This window comes from Halichoeres trimaculatus, unplaced genomic scaffold (genome assembly GCF_033239565.1).
Source record: "Halichoeres trimaculatus isolate MK-OKI-2021-1 unplaced genomic scaffold, fHalTri1.1 fHalTri1_scaffold_4, whole genome shotgun sequence".
NCBI classification, from domain to species: Eukaryota; Metazoa; Chordata; class Actinopteri; order Labriformes; family Labridae; genus Halichoeres; species Halichoeres trimaculatus.
In genome coordinates this window covers 40,142,538-40,167,679 of record NW_027437182.1, presented here as the reverse complement: position 1 = coordinate 40,167,679, position 25,142 = coordinate 40,142,538, and the positions used below count along the sequence as shown (strand labels likewise).

Here is a 25,142-nt window from a genome sequence, read left to right as displayed (position 1 = left end):
AAAGAATTTTCTCGACTGCTCCAACCCTCCGCACCCAGAGCAGCTGCCTGACTGACTTCAAACCCTGGACTTGTGCTGCACGATTTGGGGAAAAGGTGCGATTTGCGATTAGGTGGACAATATTGCAATTGCGATTGTGCTTGCGATTTAATAAAAAAAGTTGTGTCATGACGAGTCTACAGACTTGCTTGGTTATCATGGAGAAAAATCTGAATTGCATGTGCTGACATTGCGAATGCAATTGCAATATCCTCTTTTGCGATTACGTAATTGCATGTGCTGACATTGCAATTGCGATTGCAATTGCGATAATCGTGCAGCCCTACCCTGGACACAGGTAAACCACCTCCAACTCAACTGGGATATATGGAACCTCTGAATAAACAGCCTCAAAGGCCTCACCACAACCACCAACAGCTCCAACTCTAAACTGGCAATCACACGTCCTCACACGTCCTCACATGTCCTCACACGTCCTCACACGTCCTCACATGTCCTCACACGTCCTCACATGTCCTCACACGTCCTCACACGTCCTCACACGTCCTCACATGTCCTCACACGTCCTCACACGTCCTCACACGTCCTCACACGTCCTCACACGTCCTCACATGTCCTCACACGTCCTCACACGTCCTCACATGTCCTCACACGTCATCACATGTCCTCAACCTTCCTCACATGTCCTCACACTTCCTCACACGTCCTCACATGTCTTAATATATCCCCACACGTCCTCACATGTCCTAATACATCCTGACATGTCTTACATGTCCTCACACTTCTTAACATGTCCTCACATGTCCTCACTTGTCCTCACACAAGTCCTCACATGTCCTAATACATTCTAACACGTCCACACATGATCTCCACAAGTCCTCAAATTTCTTAATATCTCTTCACTAGTCCTCAAATGTCCTTATACTTCCTAACATGTCCTCACATGTCCACACACGTCCTCAAACCTCCTAATACGTCTCCATGCGTCCTCACATGTCCTAACACATCCTCACGTCCTTTAACATCCTCACACGTCAACACACGTCCTCACATGTCCTCAAACGTCCTGAAACTTCTTAATACGACTACACATGTCCTCACATGTCCTCACACATCCTCACATGTCCTAACACGTCCTTACATGTCCACACATGTCCTCATATGTCCTCACATGTCCGCAACCTTCTTAATACCTCTCCACACATCCTCACATGTCCACACATGTCCTCACACTACCTTAAAACTTCTTAATATTACTCCACGTCCTCACATGTCCTCACACTTCTTAATACATCTCCACATGTCCTCACATGTGCTCCTAATAAATCCTCACATGTTTTCACACGTCCTCATATGTCCTTACATGTTTCCACACGTCCTCACACGTTTTCACATGTCCTCACTTGTCTCCATATGTCCTTACACTTCCTTAGTATCATTTTTTACTCCCATCTCACTCTGGAACACTATATCAACCAACTCATTAAACCTGCATTCTCCCATCTGAGAAACATTTCCCCTCTCTGTCACTGCTTTTCCTTTTCCACCACTGAAACCCTGAACCATACCTTTTTCCCTTCCAGACCCAGTTACTGCAACAGCACTTTCTACGGGCTTCCCATGAAACAACTCAACAAACTTCAATATATCCAGCCCTGCCACCCGCCTTCTCACCCACACCTGCTCCCAAGACCACATCCCCCCTGTCTTCCAAAACCTTTACTGGCTCCAAACACATTTTAATATACTCCTCCTTGCCCACAAAGCCCTCTATAACCAGGCTCCATCCTTCCTCTCCAGCCTGCTCTGCCACAACACCCCCTCCTCCCCCTCCCTACCCCTGTCTCTCTCTCTCTCTCTCTCTTTCTGTGTGTGTGTGTGTGTGTGTGTGTGTGTGTGTGTGTGTGTGTGTGTGTGTGTGTGTGTGTGTGTGTGTGTGTGTGTGTCTGTGTCTGTATCTGTGTGTGAGCATGTGTGTGTATCCCTCTCTCTCTCTCTCTCCCCCACTCTCTCTCCTCTATCTGTCTCTCCAACACAGTCTCCTCAGATGTCTGTCTAACATGAGTCTGGTTCTGTTCGAGGTTTCTGCCTGTTAAAGGGAAGTTGTTCCTCTCCATTGTAACTTGCTAAATGCTGCAAAGTCCTGTACTCATGGTGGATTAAGATAAGATAAGACTCCTTATCTTGTCTTGATGTTGGGTTTCTGCTAATAAAATTTTATTAACATTTACGGGTCTAGACCTGTAAATGTTTTTGTAACGTGTCTTGAAATAACATTTGTTATGATTTGTCGCTATACAAATAAAGATTGATTGATTGATTGATTGACCCCCTGACACCAAGCACTGAGCCTGGGGGACAGAGCTTTCTCTGTCTCTGCCCCAACCCTCTGAATGCTCTACCCCTTCACATCTAAAACAGTCCCAACCTGTCCACTTTCAGACCTCTGACTAAAACCCACGTTATTAGAAATGCTTTTATTGTATGATTGCCTCTGAATGTACTGTTAGCTTTTCTTTTTTCATTCATGGGTTTATTATTGTGTTGTTCCATGTTTTTATCCTCTGTAATAAAGTGTCTTTGAGTGCTTTATAAATAAATGAACTACTATACTAGGCTAATTAACCTTTAGCCTGTGCTCTATCTCTCTCCTGTTTCTCTTTCTTCTGCTCTTCTGTCCTTTTTCTGTCTGACAGTTAGGCTCCAGTGTCCACCATCACTACAAAATTAATCACAGAAATCATTTTCAGCAGAGAAAAACACAAATTAAATACAAAACAAACAAAAAACAATATATAAAATAATATAAATATTATTATTATATAAAACATCAATAATAAAATACTTTATCTATAAAACTATTTGTGGAATTTTCCCTCAACCAACAGATAATCTGTAAACCCAATGGGAAAAGACTCTCACTTCCACCTGAGCACTGGAATGCAGTTCACTCCTCCTCTCCTTGAAGCAGACACAGGCTCATACAGTTTAAAATTGTGCACTGCCTACATTTCACCAAAGCCAAGTTGGCCAAAATCTTCCCTAGTCTAGACCCCAATTGTGACAGATGTAAAACAGTAGCTGCAAGTACCTGTGTTATTTGTGTTTGTGTTTTGTGTATGTGGATAAATGGATGTGTATATGTAGACAACACAGAACACCAGCAGAATGAGCGTTGTTTCCTCTACCCTTTCCCCTGAGTGCTGCTGAGAAAAGCTGACAGGAAAATTAGAATCAGAACAAGTCACACTCAGTCTCACCTCATCCATGGTGGCCAGGATGGCCAATTTGTGAGGGAGTGGGAGTTTGGACAGGGGGTCACTGGAGACCCTGATGAGGAAAGAAAGGAAAGAGTCAGTAAGAAAAAGGTTCAGCTCTGGATCGTCTTAGAGAAAAAGTGTGAAACAAACCCACCCATCAACACAAGCTCCCCTCAGGCTGTCCAACACTGCCACCAGCTCGTCATCAGAGCGATAGGAGGAGGGCTGCCCAGGTGAGCGGTTCAGGGACACACTGCTCTCTGACGTGTACCTGCATCCAAAGACAGTTTAACACACGGCCCCTCCTCTGGGCAGCTGATCTGCTGCCATCTCACACAAGTTACGCTCTCTGTATGGTTCTATGAGGCAGCTCACCTGTCGTGATGGATTTCAGCCATGACTTCAATCTCCAGAGGGAGAGTCAGAACAAAAACATCTAATGTGACTGAGAGCTCATTCAGATCCACCGTCTGTAGGGACTCTGCGTTCTCCAGGCAGGAAATGACCTCGCCTGTAAATACAGAGCTGGGGTCAGAGCAGAGATCCAACCTAAGGTTTGACATGCAGTCCCTGTCCTCTACTCACCCAGACAGGTAGGTAGGGTCTGAATGGGCATGGAGCCATGGCAGCTCTTCATATTGACAGAACAAGTGACGTGAACAAACAACGGGGGCATGTCCATCTGGGGCCCCTCGGCCTCCAGCAGGGAGTCCCCGTCTTCTAGGATGCTGAAGGAGTCCTGGTCCTGATTGACGGTGTTGGAGTCTGACAGGGACTGGTCTTCACCGTCTCCTCCGGGTCTGATTTCTGGTTGTTCCTCGTACTCTACCACCAGGTCTGTGTCGCTTTCTGTCATGATGCAGGAGCCTGGAGTGTTTTCTACAGTGAAGAGGAAAAAATGAGATCCAGGTCTGTTTCCACACAGCCCCTGCTTTCATCTCCCAGAGTATCATTGAAGTCAATCTGGAAGTGAATCTGGAATGAATCATGATCTACATGATGTGTACATTTACAAAATGCCAAAGTCTACATACCAGGGTCAGTGAACTACATTTGGATTGTGCATAGCAGTGTTCTTCTCGATGCAAAGACTATCAGCTGACGTGTGCTAACAGGGATAGCAACTGGCCTGATGTGAGACTGCCTGTTTTCTGTCCGCTGTGTTTGTCCTTTGAGCTCATGTGGTTAATTATCAAACTAGTTAATCTATGGTATTCAAGTTTAATGCCACATAACAGTCACTGCACAATAACTTCAATGTCTTCATCAAAGTGCTTCCAAACATCTCTTTTCTTGACTGACATGTTGCAGGTGTAGCAGAAGGTTCTGTGTAGTTCTGTATAATGTGCTTTTGCTTTTGGTGTATAAACATGTCCCTATAGATTTGCCGTAGCTGCTGTAAAAAAGTTGTTTTTGCTGAAATCTGGTTCAGTGTTCTAACCGTGACCGGAGAAGTCACACGTTTATATCCTGTTAATTATTTCCTGCTGAGTACCTTCAGTTTGGCAGAGACACAAAGCTGGGTCGCACACATAACTGCCCAAAGCAGCGCTTGGACAGGTGCACTAATAACAAAATGTTACTCAAATAATGGGGTCAACAGCAAGTACTGGAGTACTCCTACCCTTCTCTATAATGAACAGAGCATTCAGGTACTACATTCAGGGTTAATTAAGACATCAGAGCTGCTGGAGCTCAGCTGTTTTCACTTAACCAAACTAAACCAAATGTGGTCCTGTTTAAAAAGGTTCAGACCCTCCTGGTTTAAGGGAAAAATGATTGGGTGGTAGATAAAAGAAATGTACTCACCATCCTCAGCTTGCTCAGCTTCTGACACCACCTCCTCACTCAGTCTCCTCCCTCCATCAGCATCCTCAGACTCCTCCTGAGGAGATAAAAACCGTTCACAGTGGGGCCTTCAGTGGCTCTGCACAGTTCATGTCCATGCCGACTCTGACCTTTACAGTCACAAAAGCAACAATCTGTAACACAGAATTCATCAGCTCACTTCTTTTTTGGGTGACGGCGGGCAGTAGAAGAAGTAGTGTGGATTGGAAGGCACGCTTTTAAAGTACTGAGACACGATCTCCATGAACTTATCCTGAGAAACGACAAAGGTGAGAATGAAACCACTGTCACCAGGTTTACCTGGTGTGATGAAGTTATTCATTATTTATTCATTTATTATCAATAATAACAGTGTTTGCTCTGGACAGTACCTGTATTATTCTGTGGAGGTCTGGATACACCTCACACTTAGGCTGTGTGTGAAGTAGTGTGAGAGAAAACTCTGGAGTTTTGGAAGTTTTTGACTCATCCAGGATCTGCAGGGAGGAAGGACCAGACGCCGCACACCTAGACTCTGCTTCGCTGATGTCCTCCATTTCAACACTGCCGGCACAAAATATCACAACATTTAAAATGAAACAAAAAGCATGACTGCCTCATGAACTCTGTGAATTCACCACCACGGCCCCAAAAAAGGAGCGCTCTTTCATGGGAAACCAGGAGTCCATCAAACCTGAGACCAGCATTTAAAACCACTGAGGTGGAAAAACCAACAGCATATGAGATCAGAACCCAGAACTACACAGCCAAGACCAGGCACACATGTGGTAACCCATTAATCCAGTGTAGAGGAAGAAGACCTGGCATGATACCAATGCCCTTATTGATCCAATTCTTTATCAAGTCCCTCATCAGTGCCTCATCAGTTCCTCTTGTCAATTTGCTCTGGACAAAAAGAAGCTTTACAGGTTTTCTGTGTCAACAACAAGTTTATAAATAATTCATTATGAAATTGGTCACTGAATCTGTATATCTGTAGATGAAAATAAATAAAAATAAGTAAAAGTCACATGTCACGAGACGGTGGCGTATTGTTTAGTTAAATGTAACTGGATGAGGTAGGCCATCTAGTGTCTCAAAGTGGTTAAAGCATTGCTTGGAGCCATGGTTATTATGTCAGCCATGAATCCGCACCTAAGTTTTCTTTAACCTTCCTGTTTGAAAATGTTTTCTTGATAGAGTTTTGACATTAAGGGGCCATTTACACAACAGCAGTTTAAGGGTAAACAACAAATGTTTTTATGCTTGTCAGCCTAATTTTTAATCAGAAACTGCATTTTAGCCTACCTGAAACAAAAAACTTTTGAAAAACTGCCTCCAGAGTGGGTCTTTTCTGAAACGCTGCCCACAATGTTCAGGTGAAAGCAGTAAGCTAGAATTTTCAGTGAAAACCATGATGTCATGTTTATCTTCACGCAGGTGCATCCAACAGTCCATCAGTCCACCAGTCTAATCAGTCCATCAGTCCAACAGTCCAACAGTCAAACAGGCCATCAGTCTATCAGTCCATCAGTCCATCAGTCCAACAGTCAAACAGTCAAACAGGCCATCAGTCTATCAGTCCATCATTTAATCAGTCTATCAGTCCAACAGTCCAACAGTCAAACAGGCCATCAGTCTATCAGTCCATCAGTCCATCAGTCCAACAGTCCGTCAGTCCATCAGTCTATCAGTCCAACAGTCCGTCAGTCCATCAGTCCAACAGTCCATCAGTCCAACAGTCCATCAGTCCAACAGTCCATTAGTCCATCAGTCCAACAGCCCATCAGTCCAACAGTCTATCAGTCCAACAGTCCATCAGTCCAACAGTCCATCAGTCCATCAGTCCAACAGTCCATCAGTCCAACAGTCCATCAGTCCATCAGTCCAACAGCCCATCAGTCCAACAGTCCATCAGTCCATCAGTCCATCAGTCAAACAGGCCATCATTCCAACAGTCTATCAGTCAAATAGTCCATCAGTCAAACAGGCCATCAGTCTATCAGTCCATCAGTCCATCAGTCCAACAGTCCATCAGTCCAACAGTCCATCAGTCTAATCAGTCCATCAGTCCATCAGTCCAACAGTCCGTCAGTCCATCAGTCCATCAGTCTATCAGTCCATCAGTCCAACAGTCCATCAGTCCAACAGTCCATCAGTCTATCAGTCCATCAGTCCAACAGTCCATCAGTCCAACAGTCCATCAGTCCAACAGTCCATCAGTCCATCAGTCCATCAGTCCATCAGTTCATCAGTCTATCAGTCCAACAGTCAAACAGGCCATCATTTCAACAGTCTATCAGTCAAATAGTCCATCAGTCAAACAGGCCATCAGTCTATCAGTCCATCAGTCCATCAGTCCAACAGTCCATCAGTCCAACAGTCCATCAGTCTAATCAGTCTATCAGTCCATCAGTCCAACAGTCAAACAGGCCATCAGTCTATCAGTCCATCAGTCCATCAGTCCAACAGTCCGTCAGTCCATCAGTCCATCAGTCTATCAGTCCATCAGTCCAACAGTCCATCAGTCCAACAGTCCATCAGTCCAACAGTCCATCAGTCCATCAGTCCATCAGTCCATCAGTTCATCAGTCTATCAGTCCAACAGTCAAACAGGCCATCATTTCAACAGTCTATCAGTCAAATAGTCCATCAGTCCAATCAGTCCATCAGTCCAACAGTCAAACAGTCCCGTATTTAGGACTGTGGTGATTTACTGTGTCTAGCTTGTGCTGCTCAATCTGCTGAATCTGTTTATCTGTAACAAAATGAGCATCTGTTGCTCCACTTCTGCTCTTAGCATTCACCAATACACCGTATGGCCCAACCCTACTTCAGAGGAGATCTTCAAAAAGCTGCTTCTGGACAATACAGTTATAGTGCCACCTCCAGGCCTGGCAAGCTTACTATAGGATTTTCAGTCCCTCAGAGCACAGCGTGTTAACGCAGATTTTTTTTTCACAGCGATTTAGAGTTTTTTAATGAAATGTTGTCATGTTAATAGGGCTTCAGAGTTTTCTGTGATGAAAGTAGAAATCCTATTTTAAAAAGTTATTAAGATTGATGCTAACTGCAAGCATATCAATGCAATCTAACATTTATGTTAGCCTAAAGCTAGTGCTGTTCTCCATATCTTTTTTGGTGCATTTGGAGATGCAGCCAGAACATGTTGAATAGAAAACTTCAGGCAGAAAATCCAGAATCTGAGTTTGAGAAGGAAACTTTTATCATCGGCTAAGCAAAGCAAGCTGGGTTGAAATACTGGGTGACGCAAGGTGGCCCAATGTTTTATTCTGTTTATTTAACCTTTGTTTAACTAGGTTGGTCCCACTGAGATTATAAAACCACTTTTTTAAGGAATATTTGGCCAAGACAGGCGGCAGCAGAAACACAAAATTACAGACAGGAAGTACAAAAGAGACAAAGTACAGTCAAAACACAAGATTATGGATTAAAAAAGAACCATTTGTGAGTCATTCTGGGAATCAGTTGTTCAATCTGAGCTTAAACATCATCCTCCTATAGACTCTGCTTCTATGTTTCCCATTTAAAATCAAAAATATCTAAGGTCAGCAGCAGGACCAGACTCTGTCTCTCCCTCCACCCTGAAGCACTGTCCCGGTCAGCTGTCTCTTGTCTATACAGACATCTCCATCAGCTCACTGATGACATGCCACATGCCAGCCTGCTTCAAGTCATCCACCATAATCCCTGTCCCCAAGCAGCCAAGGACCACAGGACTTAATGACTTGAGACCTGTCGCCCTGACCTCTGTGGTCATGAAGTCTTTTAAGCGTCTTGTGCTTTCCAACCTCAAGTCCATCACAGACCGTCTCCCGAACCCCCTGCAGTTCGCATACAGAGCCAACAGATCTGCAGACAATGTAGTCAACCTGGCCTTCCATCTCATCCTCAAGCATCTGGACTCAGCAGGAACCTACACCAGGATCCTGTTTGTGGATTTCAGCTCTGGTTTCAACACTGCAATCCCGACTGCTTCAGGACAGGCTCTCCCAGCTGAATTGGCCTGAGTCCACCTGCAGGTGGATCACAGACTACCTGACTGACAGGAGACAGCAGGTGAAACTGGGAAAGAATGTCTCAGACAGCAGGACTATCAGCACTGGTTCCCCTCAAGGCTGCGTTTCTCCTCTTCTATTCTCCCTGTACACCAACAGCTGCACCTCCAGTCATCAGTCCGTCAAGCTCCTTAAGTTCACATCACCCTCATCTGACTCATCTCTGGTGGAGATGAGACTGCCTACAGGTGGGAGATTGACCATCTGACCTGGTGTGGCGAAAACAACCTGGAGCCTAACGCTCTGAAGACAGTGGAGATGGTTGTGGATTTCAGGAAAAGTGCAGCCTCCCCAGCCCTATCACCATGCATTAATCCACAGTGTCCACTGTGGAGTCTTCCCACTTCCTGGGGTCCATCACTCAAGACCTCAAGTGGGAGCTCAACATCACCTCCCTCACCAAAAAGGCCCAGAAGAGGATGTACTTCCTGCGGCAGCTGAAGAAGTTCATCCTGCCAAAGACCACGATGGTGCACTTCTACACTGCCACCATAGAGTCCATCCTCTCCTCCATCACAGTCTGGTACGCTGCAGCCACAGCAAAGGACAAGCACAGGCTGCAGCGCATCATCCGCTCTGCAGGGGAGGTGATTGGCTGCAACCTGCCATCTCTCTCTCTGACCTGTACACCTGCAGGACTCTGAGGCGGGCAGGTTAGATTGTGGCTGACCCCTCTCACCCTGCACACAGACTGTTTGAGACTCCCCCATCCGGTAAGAGGCTGCAGTCCATCAGGACCAGAACTGCTCCCCACAAGAACAGTTTCTTCCCCACAGAATGTACAGCAAGTAATTGCTGTGAATGCAGCAATGCATTCACAGCATATGTTCTTCTGTGACAAAAAAATTTCTTCTTCTTCTTCTTCTTCTTCTTCTTCTTCATTCTTCCACCCGCTTTTTTGGACCGTTAAAACTCCAGCAAACTTCAACCGATTTTCACAGTTCAAACTTCAAAACGTGTGTTTCAGTGGGGACAAGGGGGCTATGACTCTTCAGAAACTTTTCACAAATACTTTCCGAGATATTCAACGATTTACGAAATTTCGGTCCCATAGAGATGAATGCGAAATTTTCAAAATTTCCTCTCTTCAGGACATTTTTTCAGCCTGCTTCAATCCCTCCTCATTCAGTCATACATTCAGCTACAAACTCCATTCAAACTTCAAAATATTCAGCTATCTTTTGGCTTCATTCAGTGGGTTTCAAATGTTTCCTAGCATTCATAGTTTCTTCACAATGACCCTTCAAAGGTCATGATGCACTTCAGCTCTTCGAGCCGTTTAACATTGGTGTGTATTGGACGGAATGTTTTGGCTTAGAGTGGGAGATTCAAACGACAGAGCAGGGAGGGGGGGAAACGAAACCTGGAAAAATTCTGGGTAAACTGCTCTTTTGGTCACAATTTTCGCTCCACATAGGCATATTATATGTCAAAATGGAGGAGGGCTTGTCCTGTCTCTGACAAAGTGGTTTTTAAAGCAAAAGGATGGAGCATTTTTTCACAAAATGGCCAACTGTCATGAGAAGTTTAAAAAAACCCCAATATACCTCCATGTTAATTCCTGAGGGGATCAGTCAAATTTCCCTCATCTATCTATCGCTCTCATGGGTTCGTTTCTTGACCTTCATGCATGAAACTTAGATTGACAGCTTCCTCTGGGTCTCAGGATTCCTACGGTGTGTTCATTTTTATTCTAGCCCTCACGGTTTTGGCAAGGTGACAGGAGATTCGGACTCTTGCTTTGCCACAAAATCTTCAGAAGATTACAGTAACAAGGGCAAAGTTGTGCACCTGCACCTGCTGCCCTTAACGAGCTGGTCACCATGGAAACCTTTGATCTCATGCAGCTGTTTATAGTAACTCATCAAAACATCCAGGAACAAACACAAGCATGTGTGTTAATTTATCATTGATCACCAATGTAAAATCTGGCTTCAGAAAAGCCTCAAGCAGACAGGTTTACATGATTGAACACACACACACACACACACACACACACACACACACACACACACACACACACACACACACACACACACACACACACACACAGGGCAGAAAGTATCACACTTTAACAGCATTTGACTTCCATTTCCCTGAGTCAGCTTCTTATTTTCCTAGATTTTTTTCTTTAAATTTAAATTCCTTCCTTTAATTCCTGAATTGATTCAGCCATTTAAACTTTTAAATCCAATTTTAGATTACACTGATTCATGCTTCATGATCATTCTTTTTGTCAGAATTGCAAGCACCTTTACACCCTGATTTCAAAGGGAATGTGTTGGAATCAACAGACTCCACCAGCTCTCTGATGGCAGTTGGTAAACAATGATCACCATGGCAACATCTGGCTTCAGATGGGCCTCAGCCTACAGGCTTACATGGTTAAAAAACTCACACACAGGACACACAGGATTACATTTTAACAGGGTTTAAGATAGCCGACTTACATTAACCCTCAGTCAGGTCATTATTTCCAAAAATGTTCTTTAAAATTTGATTCATTCCTTTAATTTTTGAATGGACACAACCATTTCAACTTTAAATTCCTTCATCCATTCCATTTATTCGTCCATTCATTTCCTTTCATCCAAGAGTTCATAAGATAAGATAAGACATACTTTATTAATCCCCGGAGGGAAATTCAAGTTGTTTGGGCACTCTTCCAAGCAAAGAATTGTACACTCTGATGGCTGCAGGGAGGAATGATCTTCGGTACCTCTCGGTCCTGCAGCGCACAGAGGTAAAGCGTCCCCTGCTGCTGATCCTCTGGACTATGATGTTGTGAAGTGGGTGATCAGAGTGACGGATGATGGCCTCCACTTTCTTCTGTGTATACCTTTCCACCACAGCCTCCAGTGAGTCCAAACTGGATCCAACCACGGAGCTAGCTCTCTTCACCAGTTTTTCCAGTCGCCTCTTGTCCTTCTGCTTTAAACTATTTCCCCAGCAGACTGCACCATAAAACAAAGCACTGGCTACCACGGACTGATAAAACATCTGCAGCAGCTTTCCACAGACATCAACTGATCTGAGCTTCCTTAAGAAAAAGAGACGGCTCTGCCCCTTCTTAAAGAGTGCATCTGTATTAAGGGACCAGTCCAACTTGTTGTCCAGATGTACACCAAGATATTTGTGGGTTGACACCACCTCCACGTCCACCCCATGGATGTAAACTGGCTGATGGCAGAGCCCAGACCTTCGGAAATCCACAATCATTTCCTTTGTTTTTGAGGTGTTTAGTAGGAGACAATTTCTATGACTCCAGTCACAGAAAGCTTTTATCAGATCCCTGTATTCAGATTCCTGTCCATTTTGGATACACGCCACAATAGCAGTGTCATCGGAGTATTTTTGGATGTGGCAGGACTCAGAGTTGTATTTGAAGTCTGCAGTATAAAGTGTGAATAGGAATGGAGCCAGAACAGTTCCTTGCGGAGCCCCCGTGCTGCTCATGACCGTCCCAGAGACGCAGTTTCCCAACCTGACAAACTGTGGCCTCTCTGTGAGATAGTCTGTGATCCAGGAGACAAAGGATGGGTTCACTCCTATGTCTTTGAGCTTATCTCTCAATATCATGGGCTGGATGGTGTTAAATGCACTTGAAAAATCAAAGAACATAATTCTTACATAGGTGCCAGGTTCTTCTAGATAGCACAGGGCACGGTGGAGCATGTATGTAACTGAATCATCCACTCCAATATGATTTCTATCTGCAAACTGCAGAGGTTCTAGTGTGTCTTTGACCTCAAGTCTCAACAGACCTAAAAGCAGCCTCTCAAAGGTTTTCATAACATGTGAGGTGAGGGCAACTGGTCTGTAGTCGTTCAGCTGGGCATTTGAGTTTTGGTACCGGTACAATACAAGATGTTTTCCACAGAGCCGGGACCTGACCCAACTGTAGACTCAGGTTGAAGATCCTCTGAAGGGGTTCACACAATTGGGCAGCACAGTCCTTAAGCAGTCTTGGACACACACCATCTGGACCAGCAGCCTTCCCTGAGCACAGTCTTCCTAACTCTAACCTCACCCCTAAAGCTGTGACAGACGGTGACGGTAGAAGAGGCACAGGTGTAAGAGGGGATGTAGCAGGAGTGGTGGAGAGACACAGATGTGAAGAAGGAGCAGCAGTAGAAGAGGAAGTGGTCGCTGTGTCAAACTTGTTGAAGAACTGGTTGAATTCATTAGCACGTTCAACATCACCCACAATTGGCTGCCTTGTCTTTGTGTTATAGCCAGAGATGTTGTTGATTCCTCTCCACACCTCCCGCATGTTATTATTTTGTAGTTTTCTCTCAATGTTCTTTTTATATTTCACCTTAGCCTCCCTTAATCTCCTCTTCAGCACTTTTTGCACCAGTTTGAGCCGTTCTTTGTCGCCATCTCTAAAGGCTTCCTTTTTCTGATTGAGGATATCCTTGATGTCACTTGTGATCCAGGGTTTGTTATTGGGGAAACGGAGTACAGTCTTTGATGGTATGATATTGTCTTTACAGAAGTTGATGTATTCAGTAAAACAGTCAACCTGTTTATCAATATCTATACTGTTCTCATCTGTTTCTAACAATACATTCCAGTCTGTGCACTCAAAGCAGTCTCTCAGAGCCTCACTGGCCTCAGGTGTCCATTTTCTAACTGTTATGCCGCGGCCACACCAAACGCGAACATGCGAATTTACTCGCGCGAATGGCCTGTCACGCGCCGCGTGAACGCCCGAGTCTCGCCGCTGGACTTTTTTGACAAGCTGAGGCGCGAACACGCGAATGCGCGGTACTGCGCATGCGGAGTAGAGAGCTCATTCATTTAAAGACCGAAAGTCCGAAAGAGCAGCTGAAAAACATTGAGCTGTGGTTTCCAAAGTATGACAGGAGAGTGTGTGAAAGCTTTGGAGATCACAATCAATGCCTCTGCCTCTCCCTGGTAATCCACCAGCCCTGCTTGGCTGTTCCCTGCGATCTCATCCCCGATCCCCCGAACCTCCGACCCCCCGTACCCCCGACCACCCGAACCCCCGACCCATGTTCCCGGAGGTCTCCCTGGGGATAATGAAGGGGTGGAGGAAAGAGAGGAGCACAGAGAACTTTCATATTTTCCCTGGCTCTGCCCCTGCCCCACTCTTTCCTCCTCTTTATCAGGCTTAAAACTCCGCTGAGGAAAACACAGTCGGACTCAGTGATAGCCCATGCAGGCAGATCCAGCTGGGAACAAATGTTTTCAGAACTTACATTCAAAACCTGTCTCCTCAGAGACTTTCAACCAAGCCTGCTCCTGTTTTTCAGGTCTCTGTAGAGTACACACGTCGTATCGTGTAACTCTGGATGATGACACACCACACAGATTGTTTTCTCCTCCATCCTCCAGCGGAGTTGGAGCCGGAGCAGGCGGCAGTTGCCCCCCAACGTTGTCAAAACAATGACGTTGTGGGGGAATATTTTGAACTCAAGTGAATTCGCGTCTACCGCCCAAACGCGTGAACGCTCCAAACGCGCCGCGCCAAACGTGCGAATCGCGCCGCCCGAGGCGAATCGGCGGCTAAACGCGTCTTTGCATTGACTTTGTATGTAATCGCGCCGCAAATTCGCGTTTGGTGTGGCCGCACCATTACAGTAGTTGCATGCTGTCTCAATACGCAGGGTCTGTAACAAGACTGAAGTAAAACCAGATTGTGATCCGACCTGCCCAGTGGTGGTAATGCAGTGACACTGTATGCATCTTTGACGTTGGCATATAGAAGATCAAGTGTTCTATTCACTCTGGTTGGGCAATTAACAAACTGTTTAAATCCAGTGAGATAAGAGGAGAGGCTAACATGGTTAAAGTCTCCAGATATTATTATGAGAGCCTCAGAATGTTGAGTCTGTAGCCTGGCAACAGTTTCTTGGATAACATCACATGGAACTTCAGCAGTTGCTTTGGGTGGAATGTACACGAGGATTGTTATTATATGACTGAATTCTCTGGGAAGGTAATATGGCCTCATACCAACTGCCAACAGTTCAATGTCCGGACAACACATCTTCACCTTGACTGTAGTATGATCAGGATTACACCATCTCTGATTGATGTATAAAACCAGTCCTCCACCTTTTGACTTGCCACTAGCTTTGGTGTCTCTGTCCAGACGTATCAGCGTGAAGCCAGGGATATCCACACAGGAATCAGAGATGTTTTGATTCAACCAGGTCTCAGTAAAGCACATGAGGCTGCACTCACGGTATACATTCTGTGTCTTCACCAGTATCTCTAGTTCATCCTTTTTGTTGGGCAGAGAGTTGACATTCCCCATGATGACTGAAGGAAGAAAGGGCTTGTATCTCCATCTCCTGGCCTTTAACTTTGCACCAGCACGACATCCTCGGAAAGGCTTCTTTATCTCAGCAGGAATAGGGTGATGTCCTCCAGATTTGCTCCATCGTAATGCAAGAAGCTCCTCTCTTGAATAGACTCTCCTTCCAGCAGACATATCCATGAGTTGTTGTCAAAAAAGTCCAGTATTGAGCAAAAATTAGCAAAAGAAACAATTAAAGATAAAAATATAGCTAAAAAAGCAGATTAATAACAGAGAGCTGCCAAACTTTGCTGCTACCGCTAGAAGCGCATCATTCGAAAGCGTGGCAGGCTAATTCAGCATTCTGCATTAGCAGTTGAGCGCAAGCTTTTACAGGAGTTTTTAAAACAATTTTCAGACATATCCTCAGTCATTCATGATCAGCATTCTACATCAGCAGTTGAGCACAAGCTTTTAATAGAATAGAATAGAATAGAATAGAAAATACTTTATTTATCCCTGAGGGGAAATTCAGGAGTCACCGCAGCATTTAAGAAAACAAAAGAAAGGAAGAGTATAGAAAGTGCAAAAAGGTCCATAGGAAATTAGATGACGACATCCCGTCCACCACTCGTCCACCACTCTCCAGCCCAGCCAGTCTCCACCTCCACAGGGTCCAGGACTGAGCCTCCCCAGCAGTCTGTTCAGTCTCTGTCTCCTGGATCCTGTCTGCTCACAGCAGGCGAAGCTCCTCCAATGTGTAGCGGCGTCCGATGTCAGCTCCGTCAGCCACGTCCGTGAACAGCATGATGCCGCTGGATTAATAGCACGGCTAGCTCGTCCATCCCCCCGGGGCTAGATCCCACGTTCCCAACAACGATGGATGGAAGGACAGGTCCACGTCGTCACCTCCCAGCTCACATCCGAGAACCAGCACGTCGTCCTCACCCCTTCCTCCTCAGCTCGAGGGAAATCATCAAGCCTTACACTAGTTAGCATTGACATGCTACAGGCTGCTAACAGCTAATTTCGCATGTAAACAATGCAGCCATGGTTACATGTAGGATCTCCAGACAAACACAGGAGAAAAATAGTAAAAAATATCACTGAAGCCACAAAAAGTTTGGTGTCCGTGACCAACAATGAACCATACAAAGTGATGATCCACTCCAAATACAAAGATGACGAAAAAAAGACGAAGAAATTACAAGAAACGGACAAAGAAGAGAGAGCTGCTGCAACAGGCAGCTACTTGGGTAGCGCCTAGCAACCGAGAATGTAAAGAATGAGAATTTAAAGACTTCATTCAACCATTTTAAGACAAATCTTCAGTCATTCATGTTCAGCGTTCTGCATTAGCATTTCAGTGCAAGCCTTGCATGACTTCATTCAACCATTTTCAGACACATCTTCAGTTATTCTTGATCGGTTTCTGCTTTAGCATTTCAGCCAGAGTTATTTAAGACTTCATTTAGCCATTTTCAGACATATCTTCAGTCATCCATGTTCAGCATTCTGCATTAGCAGTTCAGCGCAAGCTGCTTCAGCATTCTGCATTCACAGTGCAATTTCTTCAGAAATTGCTTTTCTAGTTCTGTATGGTTCTCTTGTTAATTGTTGCACCAACACACCAAGTCAAATTCCTTGTATGTGCAAATGTGCTTGGCAATAAAACTTGATTCTTATTCTGATTCTGATTCTCCTTGAGCTTTTTGTTGTTCTGCATCTGATTTCCAGGCTGAGGGTGCAGATGACCCAAAAGTCCTTTTTCCAATTTCTGACTTGGTAATACTAGTAATGTAAAGAACCAACAAGGGAAACGTTTAGCATGAAGGTAATTATACCAATGAATTGAATCATTTCTAATTTATTCTCAACAGAAACCGGTTATCGATACCCGTCCCCAAAGACAAGACACAGTTTGTTGTACATAGTCTTACCTAGAGGAGGTGGCTGCAGCAGTCCGTTCATCTGCTTTGTCCTCCTCAATCTCTCCAATAACAAAGGTGGCAGGGTTCCTCAAAGGTCTGGGGTTCTCCTCCCATCCTGGAGCCTTTCCGTGTTCTCTGAAGACCCTGATGTGTCCACAGAGGATTTGTAGGAAGGACGTGATGTCGATCTCCTGCAGGGACTCTTCACAGTAGTCCATGGCCATGAGGACGTCCTGCGAGCTGATGCTGTATGACTGCTGCAGGCTGCGGTACACACCTGAGGAGCACAGTCCCCAGTTTAGGAACATTACATGATGATGTGTGTGACATGGAACAAACATGGTGGACATGCAGAGCGTGCTTTTTCTGAAGCCTCAGTTGCATGCTTTGGGCAGCTAACCCTCATTTTCAACATTTGCCTGAAGGCCTGTATACATTTCACCGTTTCAAAAAGGAGTGAAAGTTGAGCCAAGCTTCACCCCGGTTTAGGAAAAACTTTATCTGTTTGGAGTTAGGTTTCACTTTGGTTGTATTTTTCTATCTCTGTGTTACATTCACTGTAGCTGCTCTGATTAGCTTCTTCCACTCACAATTATCAACACGCAAAGCCATTTGCGCACTGGGCGCTCTGTGACTGGCTGAGGTAGCCCAGTTACTCTCCACTCTCCACTCTCCACTCTCCAGAAATGTCCTGATTAGTACTGTCAGGCGATTAAAAGAATTAATCTAATTAACTACAGGATTTGTAATTAATTAATCTAATTAATTGCATTTTAATCTCATATCTGCTTAAGGTCCCAAAACAAAGAATTTGAATTCCAGGACATTAAAATTACATTAAAAGACATTTAAAAAACCTTAAAAAATAAGGTGAGAATATATACAACACATTTTTAGGTACCCTGAGGCATAAGGAACACATGAAAAAAGTTGTATGGTTCTACCTTAACAAACTCTACACAGTCCTGCACCTAAGATAAGCTGATTTGATTTTTAGGACAATTTTTGCTTCTGTCACATTTTACTCACTGTGGACTCAACTGTCACTGCAATATGAACTTCTATACGTCTATGAGGTCAGGAGAACCAGGGCTAAAGACTGAAAACTGTGAGGAACTATGTACAAAACACTTTTTTCAAGTCTTGGATCAAAGAAAAGTGAAGTATTCTCAGTTTAACATGCTCTGAACACACAAACTGTTGCTCACTGGTGCAGAGCAGCCCCAAGCTGAAACATGACACCAGGAAGATGGAAGGAATTTTTCAAATAATTCTTTAGATTTAAATACAGGATATATATCAATCATTCAGAGCTTGTTCAAAGCAGTAAAGAGTGTAGATTTATCTGTTTTTTTTACAGAATTGAGCAAACGGTTGATTTTCTGTAGATTTTCAAAAAGGACGTGTGAATAAACGAGACCTGGACTGTATCACTCTCGCGTCCCCCCTAAAGCATGTTGCTGACGTCAGGTGTGATACATTCAGGGACCGTCCAAAATTTGAAAATCTGACGAGAACACCACTTTTTCTAAGTAGGACAAACGGTTTGTAAATGCCAGACATATGAAAATAAGTGCGTCTTTGAACGCCCCGCGGGTTTGGGATCCAGATTAATTTGCGTTAATTTTTATAACGCGTTAATTTGGGTTGTAATTGATTAATCTAATTAACACGCTAAAATGACAGCCCTAGTCCTGATACAACCAAAACATCAACATACAGACAGGATTGAGGCAGACACTGACACTGACACACAGCACTGAAACAGCCCTGGTCAATATCACCAACAACCTCCTATGTGCAGATGACTCTGGACTACTCACTATCCTCATCCTCCTCGATCTCAGCGCAGCATTCGACACCATCTCCCACCCACTGCTCCTGGACCGCCTGGCTGGCATTGGGATCACTGGTGCTGCACTTTCCTGGTTCACATCTTACCTCACCGACCGCCAACAATTTGTACAGTTAGGGAACCATAAGTCAGGATGTTTGGGTGTTTCACTGGGTGTTCCCCAGGGGTCAGTCTTGGGTCCACTTCTCTTCATCATTTATCTCCTACCTCTGGGCACAATCCTCCGCCACCATGGGGTCCACTTTCACTGCTACGCCGACGATACTCAGGTCTACATCTCATCCAAACCTACCGCTGCCATCCCTCCCACCTCCCTCATCCTCTGCCTGGAAGATATTCGGAGCTGGATGAGCAGGAATTCCCTGAAGTTCAACAGCAATAAAACAGAGGCCCTGCTCATCGGCTCCAAATCTACCCTCAGCAGATCACAGTGCACCCCAGTTCCTCCGATCATCATCAACGGCTTCCTTATACCCTTCTCCCCCCAGGTCAAGAGCCTCGGCGTCATTTTGGACAGCACCCTCTCATTTGCACCTCATATTTCAAATATCACCAGGACTGCTTCCTTCCACCTTCGCAAAATCTCCAGACTCCGCCCAACACTGTCCCAATCCAGCACTGAAATTCTGGTTCACTCATTTGTCACCTCCCGAATTGATTACTGCAATGCCCTCCTCACCGGTCTCCCCACCAAACTCATCAATAAACTGCAAATCATTCAGAACTCGGCTGCCCGTATCATCACTCGCACAAAATCATCGGACCACATCACCCCTGTTCTCATTCAACTACACTGGCTCCCTGTTAAATACCGTACTCAGTATAAGAACCTTCTCCTCACCTACAAAGCTCTGCATAACCTAGCCCCCTCATACCTCTGTGACCTACTCCATGAGTACACTCCCTCCCGCACCCTCCGCTCAACCTCCGCTGGACTACTCACAATCCCCACTTCACGCCTCACAACCGTGGGTGCCCGAGCCTTCAGCTGCTCAGCACCCAGACTCTGGAACTCCCTCCCCTCACACATACGACAGTCAGACTCCATCAACGTATTTAAATCTCAACTCAAAACTCCTCTGTTTAAACTTGCTTTTATCCTGATGATTTGTTTTAATGATGTTTTACAATGTTGTTTTAATCTTTTGTTGTAAGGTGGTCTTGGGTGTCATGAAAGGCGCCTCCAAATAAAATGTATTATTATTATTATTATTATTATGTGTAGAGGCCCAGGGGACACGACTGAGCAGGGTTATTCCACTAGAAGTTGACGTTTTTTGACGTTTAAGCAGCAGCTTTCACTTCTTTAAACGTGTCCAACTTTAAACCACCCAAAATTAAAAAAGAACATCTAAAAGACTGACATTGGAGGTGTAAATCTGAACCCTACAGTTGTTTTCAGGTCCTCCTGGGAGCGTGATTGTTGGAGCATTAGAGGTTATCCAGCAGCTGTCATAGTAATACTGTAAAGATGAAAGCTAATTGCATAGAGGTAAACCACGTATGCTAACAAAGACTCAGCATTTAAAGTTTACATGACGTGCACACGTCGTTTCCTTCATTTGCTGTTTCCTTTACCTCTTCATGGCCGAGGTTACATCCTAAGTTCAAAAGGTGGTCCAGGTGGAAAACCATTTTGTCACTTTGTCAGGTGTTCATGGAAGTGCGGGTTAAAAAAGAGAGGTTACCTTTGACGTAGCACTGGTGGTAGTGCTCTTGCAGCAGGCCGCAGTAGTTGGCCAGCTCCTTGTGTTTATGAGGCTGAGCCAGGAGGTCTGCCCAGGGGGACGGACTGCTGCGGTCCTGAGACAGGGACCTGCAAGGGGTCATAAGAAGAAAGGAGAGGTGATAGCAGGCCCAGTATGAAGAGCCTGCTCAGCACTAACGTCCTGTCACACATTCAGGCTGTAACACTGCGTAAACTTTAGGACAGGCTCAGCCAGAGTCTTTAGTGCAGGAAGCAAAGCAACAGAAGCCAACAAGCCTGTTGAGTCAAAGCTCAACTCCTGCATGCCTGTCAAGTCCACACTCCTCTCAGCCGTGATCCAGATTTTATCTGAGACACATGAACTCCTCTGGTGGACATGGACTGACCACCAACCCAGAGGGGGCGCTCCCCTGCTCCCTTGCTCCCCTGCTCCCTTGTTCCCTTGCTTCCCTGCTCCCTTGCTCCCTGGCAGGGAACTATTGCATCCAAATAATGTGAAATGTGGCTGATGTTTGATGATCATCTTCTCAATCAAACATCTTTTTACTGGAGGGAAACAAAAGATTTCTGTGGAACAAGAAGAAGGCGGGGGAGGAAGCACAGACAGGGCTGGGGAAGGGTTCAGGACCCTCAGAGGCTTTTCCTAACTGCCTACTATTATGTGAGTGTAGTATGTAGTATGCAGTACATACTTCCTACTGCTTTGCTTGTAGTATGTAGTATGACTGTTCTGTTGGGTCTGTTTTGTAGGATACTGCTCTGGTTTCCAGTTTCTGAAGCGGAGCTACAGATGGTGTTTTCTTTTCTTCATTATTAATATACAAAACAAGCTATTGGCAGATCTCGGCCTTCTAGTTATTTTGTTTATCACATCACACAGAATCATCATTCTTGATTTCTAATCTTACACCAAAAGTTATGTTGTTTACTGAAAATAAATCTGAAAGGGATTTTTATTTCCTCCAGCTGATGTAAAAACCACTTCTATATAAAGTGAATTAGTGGTTTATATGGGCTTTAATGAATTTGTAGAAGTAAACTCCTCTTTTATGACTGGAAATGACAGAATATACAGGTGTTTCTTTCTCATCACTTCACTTCTATCTCACAGACCGTCTAACATTGGTGTTGTGTTGTAATTGTAATGCTGGTTAATTCCAGTAGATGGCAGTAATTCACCTAAACCTGCCACCCGCATTGACAAACAGCCTTTAGCCCAGTGCATTGTGGGAAACAGTATGCCAGGTAGCCTGGTCCGTTGCATACTGAGAAATTTTCCTGGATCAGTAGGACATCCAGGGATTTTTAGTATACTGCAGATTTTGTAGGTTTTCACATTCTACCTACTGCAAACTGAATTTCAGCCAAAATAGTAGGTACTGCTAAAGTAGTATGAGGTCTGGAAAACAGCTAGAGAGACCATCTTCACCTTTAGGTGAGACCAGTGAAAGCTGACGACCTGAGCTGAAAGACAAGGAGAGCACAGGAGCAAGATCGAGCAGAGCTACCTGAACTTTATCTGCTGTATGGTCTCCCAGGACTCAGCGTCTCCAGGTCTGTCCTCACGTAGGAAGACACACACACACACACACACACACACACACACACACACACACACACACACACGGACACACACACATTAAAAGCTGGACTGTAACTCTTTCTTCAGCTGTTTTACAGAACACAGAATTCAACCATCTACTTGCCCTGATAAACACTTTGCGGCTTTCACCAGAAGAATGTGCAGGTTTGTTTATGAGTTATATGTGACCACCAAGTGAAAGAGTGATATCAGCACAATTCAAGAAACTCTTTGTTTCAGGGGTTATTTATTTCCTGGGTTCCCCAAAAATACCATATTCATATTTATTCTAGGGCTGTCATTTTAATGCGTCAATTAGATTAATTAATTACACCGCAAATGAACGCGTTATAAAAATTAACGCAAATTAATCTGGATCCAAACCCGTGGGGCGTTCAAAGACGCACTGATTTTCAAATGTCTGGCATTTACAAACCGTTTGTCCTACTTGGAAAAAGTGGTGCTCTCGTCAGATTTTCAAATTTCCGAGGTCCCTGAATGTATCACACGTGACGTCAGCAACATGCTCTCAACCAGTGGGAAGCGAGCCCATCGAGATAGCCTTGGAGCTTCCTCGCTGAACTGAGCGCGGTAGCCGGCGGTCTCGCTACACGGTTTTACAACACTGGTTATCAACCTCATAAATTGATCCAGATTGGGAATGAGCGCGTGCTCGCATATAAGGCGGAGCCCGCTGCATCTGACCAATCACGAACATGCAGCAGTCTGGAGTGTCAGAGCAGGCTGGAGAGAGAAGCAGCGCATACTTCACACAGGAGGAGCAGGAGGTGATCATGAGGAAGTATGACGAGCTGAAACATGTAATTAACGTTAAAAGCAGCACCGTCGGCGCTGCTAAAGCACGGAAGGAGTGCTGGCAGAAAATTGCTGACAGTCTAAATGCGTAAGTGTAGTGGTGTAGTGCAAAAAAAAAAAAAATTTTGTGCCATTATCATCCTGAAATAACTCTGTTTAACATGCGCTTTTACTGTAACATGCACCATATCTAATTTAGTTCTTACATGAATTTATTCATTTGTTCATTCCTATCGTGTTTATATTTTTTGTGTGATATGTAGCCCACATGAGCCCTACATGAATTCCTGTCACAATTTTGATACGGGCGATAAAATATTGTCATGGAACAGAAGTGTTGGCATTGAAGATCTTATTACGGCAATGAGAGTTCTTCATTCCCTTTAACTACCTGTAGAAAGTGTCATGTACTACCAACCCCACCCTGGAAAACTGGTAACTTTTGTCATCAGAACAATCTTCTCTTCTTCTGAGTCAAAGAAAGGATATTTTCCCATCGTAACGACATAAAATGACCACCAGACAAAGTTGAACACATTTGGGACATTTCTGTTGAGATTCTGCCAGGGGTATGAATAATTTTAAACATGAGCAAAAAATCACTTTTGGTGACATCTGTTTCTGTGTAAATGAAGTTTCACAAACTCAGATGTGGATCTGTGCAAAGCAACAGTTAAAAAAAGATACACAGGAAACCACAAGCCAAACAAATGAGCAGCAGGCCTGGGGCAGGACACATGACCGAGCCCTTTAAAGCCAATAAATCTCATGACATCGCTGTAGGCATGCCCGCAACAGTGGGACTTGCAATTAGTACGACATTTTTTTCACATGCTATGTCATTATAGAGTCAACCATACGGACACAAAGTCCAAAAAACCAAGAGAACAACAAAAAGACTACGTAACTTGACTCTTAATTAAAACCCCCTATAAAACAACACAAGTTCAGCAGTTCAGCACCACGGACAGCGACCACATCATTCTATCAAACACTTAAACATTTGCAGCTAATGAGAGCATGGTAGGCTTCTGTGTCAACAGTTGTAAGGTTTATTAAAATTGGCAGAGCGCTTACATGTATACAAAAAAACCTACATGAAATACTAGGCCTACACGTCACTATTTAAAGGGCAGACGAGCCTTGCGCTCCGCGAACTGGCCCACAATGCGCTGGATGTCCATTTTCTTTGCCCTCTCATTCTCTATGGACAACATGGCAAGTCCACTCAGTCTCTCCTGTCCCACCGTGCTCCTCAGGTGGTTCTTAATAAGTTTCAGTCACAGGAAGAGTCAAAAATTAAAGGAAGGTAGTGCAGACCTCGCTGAACGCAGAAATGAATGCTGGGTGGTTTACAATAAGCATTTCTTTATTTTCTTTATTTCACTGATTATGTCACGTTTAACATGTTGACATAATATGTAGATAATCTCATCTTGAATCTGATGACTTAGTTATTTTACTGAGCCTTCTGGTCAGTTTGTTAGCTCTTTCAAAACAGGGTCGATTAGTGACAAAAAGTTGCCAGCATTTCCCTTACCAAGAACCTCCCTGTGTCCCCTGAATGCCAGGTTACATGAAGCCAGAGTGAGTGTCACATTTACAATGCGCTCCACGACCTCTCTCCAGAACAAGGCGGCGTTGCGCACATCTCTCTCCATTTCGGCATCTATTGTGCCGTTGAGTTTCCACTGCTCATAGATTATACATGCACCGAGATGTATTTGTGTGGATTCATGCCTCTCTATTTTGGTTGGAAGATGTTTCCAGTCTCTTATTGCGTTGACTGTTACTGTAATATGGGGCCCTTCGGTTG

General features: G+C 44.5%; 1 protein-coding gene across 5 annotated transcripts in view; it reads right to left on the bottom strand.

The window, feature by feature from the left end:
- szt2 (SZT2 subunit of KICSTOR complex) overlaps positions 1 to 25,142 on the bottom strand; it is a 151,421-nt gene that overhangs the window by 76,540 nt on the left and 49,739 nt on the right. For 4 of the 5 annotated variants that reach the window (XM_074668165.1, XM_074668166.1, XM_074668169.1 and 1 more), the window contains 10 exons: positions 22,437 to 22,484; positions 20,909 to 21,036; positions 17,375 to 17,642; positions 5,480 to 5,651; positions 5,269 to 5,361; positions 5,070 to 5,145; positions 3,846 to 4,139; positions 3,636 to 3,771; positions 3,415 to 3,531; positions 3,261 to 3,330 (listed from right to left, as the gene is read on the bottom strand). In XM_074668165.1, the coding sequence (XP_074524266.1) occupies positions 3,261 to 3,330; positions 3,415 to 3,531; positions 3,636 to 3,771; positions 3,846 to 4,139; positions 5,070 to 5,145; positions 5,269 to 5,361; positions 5,480 to 5,651; positions 17,375 to 17,642; positions 20,909 to 21,036; positions 22,437 to 22,484 (1,402 nt within the window). The remainder of the gene's footprint in view (positions 1 to 3,260; positions 3,331 to 3,414; positions 3,532 to 3,635; positions 3,772 to 3,845; positions 4,140 to 5,069; positions 5,146 to 5,268; positions 5,362 to 5,479; positions 5,652 to 17,374; positions 17,643 to 20,908; positions 21,037 to 22,436; positions 22,485 to 25,142) is intronic. The other variant, XM_074668167.1, reaches the window with a different exon arrangement.